General features: G+C 29.2%; 1 protein-coding gene across 2 annotated transcripts; it reads right to left on the reverse strand.

Annotated features, from left to right (window-relative positions):
* Positions 1-5,347: 5,347 nt before the first annotated feature.
* Positions 5,348-9,141, reverse strand: LOC107896001 (uncharacterized). 2 transcript variants are annotated; one of them, XM_041078928.1, is made up of 4 exons: positions 8,496-9,141; positions 7,910-7,960; positions 7,647-7,719; positions 5,348-5,629 (listed from the first exon to the last, which is right to left on the reverse strand). In XM_041078928.1, the coding sequence occupies exons 1-4, from the start codon at positions 9,032-9,034 to the stop codon at positions 5,444-5,446; spliced, it is 849 nt and encodes a 282-aa protein (XP_040934862.1). In that variant the 5' UTR covers positions 9,035-9,141; the 3' UTR covers positions 5,348-5,443. The 2 variants fall into 2 exon arrangements, with proteins under 2 accessions (XP_040934862.1, XP_016676659.1); XM_016821170.2 differs by having other exon boundaries at positions 7,910-7,957; positions 8,496-9,139.
* Between the last annotated feature and the right edge of the window lie 492 nt (positions 9,142-9,633).

The raw sequence follows: 9,633 nt of genomic DNA on the forward strand, positions 1-9,633 counted from the left end.
GATCTGTTAGCATATAATGTGTTTTTTATTAGGACGTGGTTAAGGTATGTGATTTATTCATGTATGGTTTGTGCTCTATTAATTTTGATGATTCGTTTTCTATGTTACTGTGTTGGATGAGAACATGTGATAATCGAATATGTGATTTTGTGTACTGGTTCTGATTCATAACCATCCATGTGACTTTATGGAAAACTTGATGCGATTTATTGAGATTTGATAAATCTATTCTGTAAAGCATGGATTCTCATGCCTTCTGTTCTGTTATTGTACGGCAACATGTTCTACATGCTTATCATTCTGATTCTGTATATGCATGCCATGACACATTGCATAGGTTTTGGGGATGATGTGAAAGGAGGAAGTATCTGGTAGTTTAATGATCTGTATTATCTGGTGGTTTATCCACAATTCTGTCTGGCAGCTTGTCTGCAACACAGTGACTTGACCACATATATCTGATCTGGTAGTTTTAACTACAATTCTGATGGCCTGTCCAAAATTATCTATTAGTGTGATTTGGTTAGATGAGTTTAAAGGAATTATATTTTGGTGTGTAACGGAGTTGGGTAGGTTGATTTCTGAAAAATCTGTATTCTGACTTTCTAGAAAATACCACAGTGGCATAATCAAACATTCTTTGACTTTTTGTACGTTTGTTATGAAAATCTCTGTCATACTCTGATTTACTCTGTTCTGGTTTTATGATTGTTACAAAGTTCTCTACGTCACTCTAATTTGTTATTGTGTTTTGTATAATTTCTGTTGACTTTAGCTATACACTGAGCATTATAGCTCACCCCTTTGTTTTATCTTTGATTGCTCATGTAACCCTTTGACTTAGGACCGGACGACGAGTGGGAGTTCGGATTGTTTTCCCCTTCAATGTAGATGGGGTGGTTTTCGTTATTATTTGTTTTGGAACTTTTGGGTCTGTAATCTGTAAATTGGTTTGAGCTCATGTTGGGTCTTGTTAACTCATCAGTAACTTCTGATTTCAAATGTGAAACCACAAAATTACACAAGTCGACAAAATGGATTTTGGTTTTCAAAATTAAAAATTCCGAAAAGATTTTTCCGCTGTAAAATAATTAATTTCTCAAATGAGTTGATGTAATTTCTCCAGATTCGGTCATAACTTTTGGGCCGAGTTTGGGGTGTTACATAAAATTTTTAATGAAATTAGTGAAGAAATTTATCACTTATTTATAAGCTCAATGTGAGATATAAGAGTGTTCTCTAGTCAATATTGGATTAAAATAAACTTTTAATGAAAATAGTGAAGAAAGTAATACTTATTTATTGAGCAAATGCGAGCATGAGAGAGTTTTCTAGCCAATGTAAGATTAAAATTAACTTTTTAATGAAAATAGTAAAAAAAAGCTAACACTTATTTAAAAAGCAAGTGCAAGCGTGGGAGTGTTCTCTAGCCAATGTAGGATTAAAATTAACTTTTTAAGGGAGCAAAATTATTTTTAATGAAAATAGTGAAAAAGTGAGCTATGAGAGTATTATCTAGTCAATGTACTTATTTATAAGGTAAATGTGAGATATGAGAGTGTTCTTTAGTTAACATGGGATTGAAATTAAATTTTTAATGAAAATAGAGAAAATATTGATATTTATTTATAAGGTAAATGTAAGCATGTGAGTATTCTCTGAACAATTAAAATTAATTTTTAAGGGACTAAAATTAATTTTTAATGAAATAGTGAAAAAGTGAACCATGAGAGTATTTTATAGTCAATGTATGATTAAAATTAACTTTTTAATGAAGATAGTGAAAAAAAACCACTTATTTATAAGGTAAATGTGAGATATGGGAGTGTTCTCTAGCCAATGTTAGATTAACATTAAAATTTTTTATTTCTTAAATTATATATAAAAATATGTATCTTTTTATTTTACCAATTTATCTAAAATAAAATAAAATAAATGGTAGTTCTAGGCTATTTTGAAGCCAATAGAACTCTTTTGTATTAATAAATTAATATATATAAATAATTTTAAACTATAACCTCTTTCTCATAAATTTCTTCAACAAAAAAAAAATCTAAATAATTTATAAAAAAAGTGAAGAAATTTACACTTATTTATAATATAAGTGTGAATTATGAGAGTGTTCTCTATTCGATAAGGGATTAAAGATTGGTTGTTTATCCACATGTTAACAAAAAAAAGTATGTCATGTGTCAAGAAATTAGGTTGTCCACATCAGCAGGTCCCCTTAGCCTCTATTTATATCCCTCTTTGTAAGGTAAATTTCGTCCCATATCAAGTAATGTTTTACATTAGGTGTGAGCAAAACTCAATTTGATTCAAGTTAATCAATTTGAGTAAGTTAAGTTAATTGAGTTTTCATATCAACATAATTAGTTCGAGTTAGACAAATCCATTTAACCAAAACCACCTTACTTTTGAGGTTTAGGCATTTTTACATTTCTTGTTTTGATGTAAATATCTTTTAGGTCTTTGTCAATTTTGAAAACGAACAAATTAATCTTATATTTCTTTTTAATTTTAAAATTTTGGCCAACCATAGTTTTAAAAGTTATATAATATTAAAATAATTTGGTCAAATTACCTTTTGGATTGTTTTATGGTTCACTAGCAGAATATAGAGGTGCGGCCAGGCCAAGCTGGGTTGGATTTGGGTTGGTCTCATGCAAGGTATTTAGACCAATTTTTCAAGCCTAGACCTGACTCGAAAAATTGACTTTTTTTTCCCAAGCCCAACCCAAAAGGTAAACCTGAGCCTGACCATATTTGATATTTTTAAGATATAAAAATAAATTTTTTTAAATATAATGCACTAAAAACTGATAAAATAAAACTTTTCTAATACATTAAAAAATATTTATATAAAAAAACACTACCATAAATATAATAAATGTTTAATTATATTAACAAAATAAATATAATAAATATTTTTTATTAAATATGGTTTTTAAAATTTTATATTTTGGGTTGGATTATTTAGTTGGGTAAGCCTTTTTTTAGGTATTGGATAATGAGTTTAATTGTTATTGGGTTAGTGATCTAATATAAATGTAAATATATATAATTAATATAATATTTTTTATAACATAATATATTTGGGCTGAGGCCCAAAAATCTTGTCCAAGTATGACCCATATAGAAAACGAGCCTTAAATTTTACTTAAGTTAATTTTTAGGCAATGTATTTTTATCCAAACCCTCTCATTTTTCAGACGGACCTTCAAACCTAGATGGGTGGCCTGACCCATGAACAGGTCTAGGTGAATATAGAGAAGGGATAGTTGAATGTTAATAATTGTATTAGGTTAAATTATGGTATTTGTTGTTGGGCTATGCGTAAGTTGTGGATTTAGTCCATATACTTTAATTTGGTCCAAGTCAATCCCTGTACCTTTAGAATTTTAAAATTTTAGTCTTGGCCAAATAGTAACTGTTAAATTCATTAAATTATGATATTTTCAAATTTGATACGACAAACATATTATTGCATGTGTAATGTTATGTTGGCTTGCTATTTCCCATATTATTTAAAAATCAGTTAATAGATTTAATAATCGCCATTTTGCATTAAAATTGAATATCTGAAATTCGAAAAATATAATGACTAAGAATGGTTCTTTTAGAGAACATTAACTAAATCTATAATTTTACGCATAATACAAAACTAATAGTAGAATTTAACCAAATAGATTTAATTGTTTGGTTAGAACTAAAATTTCAAAAATTAAAAAGGACAAGGAAGAAAATTAAACAAATTAAAATTTAAATTCTAAATCCACAACTTACGCAAAGTAGAGGGTTTAATAGCATAATTTGACCATCTTACTATACTAAGTGAGCTTGAACAGTTGTATTAATCAAATTAGGCTTAATTTAATAAACAGCCCTCAAACCATACTACTTTTTTAGTTAAGCACCTAAACTTTTTTTGGTCTAAACTACAATTCCGTAACTATTATGGGCCATTATTATCTATCTATGTTAAAAAAACCTCTTGAGCCAATCAAGAGTTAACACATCACATTTTTAGTAATATAAAAACATTAAAATTAATATTAAATAAAAATTAAATTATTATTTAATATAATATTCTCTCTCTCACAGATCTTGACCTTTTTCTCTCCCCCTTTATTTGCAACAGGAAAAATGAAAAAAAGACGAGGGCTAGTGTACATGTAGAAAAATATATATTGTTTTTTTTTTGGGGGGGGGTGATAGAAAAGGAAACGAAACAATGAGAAAAGCACGTGAAAGAAAAAGAAAAAAGAACATGGGTGATTTGAAGAAGAAGAAGAAGAAGAGAGCTTGAGAGAGAGACCGGAAATACAAAAATAATTTAATTTATTCTAATATATATTATTTAAAGTAACATATTGGAACATATATGGTGATATTCAGTTTTACCTAAGTTAAACATCTGCCAAGTTTCACATTCTGATAGGTCAAAAACAAATTGAATGATGACATTTACCATATTAAATTAAATATATTTGAATATAATGATCAAAATTACAATTAATATATTCAACATTTAATTACATGCACACCCGTGAATTAGTTTTTTTACTGTTTATATTTATTTTATAATTTATATTTAAATTTCGTGATTATTTTTTTAATAATATTAATTTTAATATACAATCATGTTCTATTCTTGAAAATGCAATGTAAGTTGAGATAAACTCAATTTTTATTTAAAAAAGTAAATTATTTTCTATAATTTATCTAAAAATATTTTTTGTATTATACTTTTTCCTGTCCTACTAAACTTGTTATATTTTTTAAAAAGTATTCAAACTTTAATCTCTTATTCTTTAAAATTTATTATAAATAATATTTAAAAATATATATTATAAAATCATTTAATTAAATATTAAGTAAATATATTTTTATAAAAATTAATTAATTAAAATATTTGAATAATTGAGATCAAAATTAAAAATTTGACCTAAAAATGAAATTTTTACAACGATAGTGAAAGAAAAAAATAAAAATTAAAAGCTACTTATATTTTAAATAAAAATTCAATTCAATTAATTGCATTTTTTTTTTGAACTTTTGACTGAATCCAACCAAACTGCAAATTCCATTATAGCAGAGCTTGGCAGATACAATATAAAAAATGGCTACAAATTTTAATTACCCAATCTGCTACATAAGACTCTGATTGCCAATTACATCCGCCTACAAAAGTGATGATTTAGTATGGCTGCTTCACAATAATTTTGCTGTCATGAAATAAATTTTAGATCGACCTACTAAGTATATATGATGCACATTATAGTTCAACAAGATAATCATAAAAAGAAGAAGAAGATAGATTCATCAATCCATGCACGACGAAAACTAAATAAAAATTAGATGCAGATATTTAACTAAATCAATATATACATTTGAAGAACGTGGCATATTATATATAAAAAGAGGTAGAGAAATGTGAGCATTAGTTGAAAGCGCATCGCCTGCCATAGTATAAAGACATCAAATGATTATTTGCAGAATTGGTTTGAAGTGAGTAATGGTGGAAGGTGGATTCAGATTCAAGGAATCTAGGCAACCACACACTGTCTCTTACTTGCTTCAATGTTTGTGTATGCACCAATCTCTGCCCCATGCATGATATCTCTACCTGCCATGCATCCACATTAAGTTGCAATTTGAAACTAAGAGTAGAAGAAATTAAAAAGAAAATTTGACTTTTCAACATTATTTTCAAGTCGAAAAATAATAGTCACATGATTATGATTAACTAATCTTACTATTAATAATGATGAAAAAACAATAAGATAAATTGTAATAATATAGTTTTAATTTTTCTTAAATTATATGCATAATATTATGTTACAGACAATCATAAAAGTCGTATAATAAGTATAGATAAAAATAGTTTAAATAATTAATATTATATGATAATATAATTAATATGATTCCTTAAAAAAATAAAAATAATATACAATATAATACTTGTAACTAGAATATTAATATAAGTACAAATGATGGGCAGAAAGAGAAAATACAAAAACATACATAATGCAATTGATAGAATAAGATAGAGAGGCATGGTGGTTGTAGGGAATATAGAAAAGGTAGAGAACAAACAAGCTTACATATAATTTCCCAAAAAAGAATATGGAATTTATTTAAAGGGTCAGTTTCAGTGGAAAATCTCATCATCTATCTATGTCATAGATTTAGCGTCCATTCATTTTGAATACATTACAATTATTATTTTACCTTTTTAGAACTTTCTATGCATTTTTAATATTGTATGAAATTTTGATTTGTCATTTTTTTTATTGAAAATAGATAGGGATAATGTGTAATCATAGTCTTGTATAATTCTTTCTCAAATTATATATATATATTATACTATAATTCAATTCAGTTTGTAAATGAAAACATATAAATAATTATATATTGAAAAAAATAAAACTTAAAAACTATTTTTTATTTACTATTATTAATAAAGGGAAAAGAATACCTTATTAAAAGTAAATGACATATTTATCCTAACTTGATAATTATATTACAATGAAATTTTGATTTTTTATAAACTGGCACCAAACTTAATTTGTCAGTATAGATATAGATAGATAAACATCAATATTTTATATATTCTTCATAAATGTATATATAATAAAATATTTATATGCAAAGATATTATGTTGGTAAATAGAATTCTAATATGGATTGTTCTTATTTGATATATTCACAGCGAAAAAATTTCACAAATGGATTTAAGAAATCGTTAAATATTCTTAATTGATATTTTAAAAGAGTTAATATTTGGTACTTTATTCTATAAAAAATTTAAAAAAATTATCATGTATATCTCTTTTCTTAAATATTTATTTTTTAATATTTTACTATATATCTATGGGACACTTGTCAGCTTCTAAACTTAATTGTGGAGTTCATTAACAGTGTACCAAATAAGAATATTTGGTATAAAACATTTATCAATCACTTAATACTACTTGTAGAGACATTATACCAAATATTATTCTTTTAAAAAATAAAAACTAAATAGGAAATGTTTGTAATGAATGTAAAGGAGGTGTGCATATTTCTATCACGCATGCAAGAATGGGGTTTGAAACCGTCAATTCTCATCCCTAAAATCACATCATCATTTCAACCCGCTCCTCGGACAATCTCTAAAAATCTCATCATTTTCTTGTGTGGTGAGATCAAGTTTGGATTATTTGATGTGTTGTGTCAAATTAAAATCCTCAAAAAGTGGGGAGAGACCCATCCAAATCTTTTAGAGTTTTAATTAAGAAAGGAGTAGCTACAATCCTCCAACGCCCAGCCACAATAAAAAGAGGTGGTGTCAGAAATGGAGAAGTGAGGCAATCGAAAGGGCTATATTTATATGCCCCCAAAACCCTAACTCAATCAAACCCAAAGGGCAAAATGAGTGAATCTGCCACTGCCGGCTGCCATGTGATTTGCTATTATTACCATATTTAATTATTATCATCTGCTTAAAAAACATGACCCACGTAACGCTAGAAACACCTTGTCACTTCAACCAACACAACAATCACTTTCATGCACTACATTGCATTTGCATGCCTATTTCCTTTGTTGTCGGAATAATAATAATAGAAATGAAATAAAATAACAGGGAGCGTATTAATTACCTCAGCTTCGTTGGAGAGACCAAGCTTTCTAACCAGGTACTTTTTAACCATGAAAATCGTCACGTTCTCGTCCCTTTTTTTTGATGTTTCATTTTATTTAAAACAACAAAACAAAACCCAAAAAGAAAAGCAACGTCAGCTTTTTCTCACTCATTTTGCTGAACACCATCATTAGCTAGTTGAAAGATAGGAAAAAGAGAAAAACACACACACACACGACAGTGATACGATCAACTATTCACTGCTAACGTGCACCCACTTACTTCACTCTAATGTATGCCTTTGGTATTTGAGGCAGTGCTTCCCCGTTCCTGCTATTTCATAATGTAAATACCAATTAGCAACTAAATAGTACATTAAAGGCAGATTTAAATGGTAATTGCGGATGTATTATTTACAACAAATATGCGAAAACCATTACATCAACCCTGATTTAAATTAATATACGTGCATGAATTTCTTTCTATGGGATCATCATTATGGAGCAAGGATTTTTGTTCCTTTTATTTCCTTTCATGCCATTACTCAAATGATGTGTTCTTTACATCTACAAACTAACCCACTACCTAAAACAAAAAAAAAAAATCCTTTTTTCAGGTTTTGCTAAATGAAGAAAATTAATGTATGTAGGAAATAGAAAATGGTAGTACGGTACTGTGTAGAAAGGGAAGAAAAGGAAAAATCTGAGAAAATAGATAAAAGAGGTTAATGATGGATTCAGATGAAGAAAACGAAACGTTGATGAGGGAATATAACCAAAAAAAAAAGAAAAGAAAAAATGGAGCATGTGAAAGAGAGCGTGCGATGTGTATTAATGATGGTCAGATTGAAAAAAAATATAGAGCTCACCGGTTGGTATATGAGTGAAGGGTAAACCACAAGCCAGAGTGGGGTCTGTTTCTTGGTATGTAATGATGGGAGTTATTAGGAACCGGCACTTGCCAGTCATTGAAGCTACCTGAATTCATGTGGCACGGCCACCACCATGCCATATCATCGTAATCATCATCATCATCACCATAATCATCGCCTCCATCTTGATTTCGCCCCACGGCCATCTGCCCATAATTGCCACCTTCATCATCATCATCATCATCTTCTTCATGAGTCTCTGAATCTATTCCTAGACTTAAACCTAGCTCCAACCCTGTAGTACTATTACTACTACTACAACCAGGTGGCTTCTGCTTAGCTCGGAGATGTGAAGAAGCAGCGGCTGAAACTGGAAAACGAGCGGCAATGTTAGGGTTGGGTTGATGTTGCCTGTCATCTTGTTTCTTTGGTGCAATGCTAAACCCTAACCCTAACTCAAGCCATTCATTCTCTTCTGAAGATGGGCAGTTGTGATTATCCTTACTGGTTCTCTCAGAATGCGAAAGATAGGCCATTTCCACCACCCACTTGTTGAGGACGTGTTTGGCAAATGTTAAAAATGAGGTAGTATTTGGTTTCACCCTTTTAGAAAACGGCAAACTTTGCCTGCAGCAGGTTCTAAGTTCTAACCACACTCACCCCCCAAATATTCACCCTCAAAATTAACCCTCATTTCTCGTATATGTTGTGCGGAAGCGTGTAAAAGAGTAAAATTATTGTACTAAAAATCACACTAAGTTCAATTCCCAGGAAAGAGAGGTGGATCACAAGGATCGCTTAAGTACCAGGTCTTTCCTAGCCAGAATATCCCTCAATCGTAATTTAATAGCACAATAAATCACTACAATCACACACACAATTCATGCAGAATAATACAATATAGAACACAAGAATTTAACGAGGTTCAGCAAATTTTGCCTACGTCCTCGGACACTACCAAATATATTTCACTCCAAAATACAAGTGAGAATTTACAAAGAGAGAGAGAGAAAACAATGCCTTAAGTAGAGAATGGCAAGTTTGAGATACAGAATGAGAGATGGTTATGCCTATTTATAGTTGAGGTTCAGGGATCAACTTGCAAAGTCACTTTACAATTAGGGACCATATATTG

This window comes from Gossypium hirsutum, chromosome A10 (assembly GCF_007990345.1).
Source record: "Gossypium hirsutum isolate 1008001.06 chromosome A10, Gossypium_hirsutum_v2.1, whole genome shotgun sequence".
NCBI lineage: Eukaryota > Viridiplantae > Streptophyta > Magnoliopsida > Malvales > Malvaceae > Gossypium > Gossypium hirsutum.

Excerpts from the sequence above, each read along its gene's own strand:
- LOC107896001 (XM_041078928.1), bottom strand. The coding sequence starts at position 9,034 with ATGGCCTATCTTTCGCATTCTGAGAGAACCAGTAAGGATAATCACAAC. Across the intron at positions 7,720-7,909 it reads AAGGCATACATTAGAGTGAA|GGACGAGAACGTGACGATTT; the intron begins GTAAGTGGGTGC and ends ATCAAAAAAAAG. Across the intron at positions 5,630-7,646 it reads GTCTCTCCAACGAAGCTGAG|GTAGAGATATCATGCATGGG; the intron begins GTAATTAATACG and ends GATGCATGGCAG.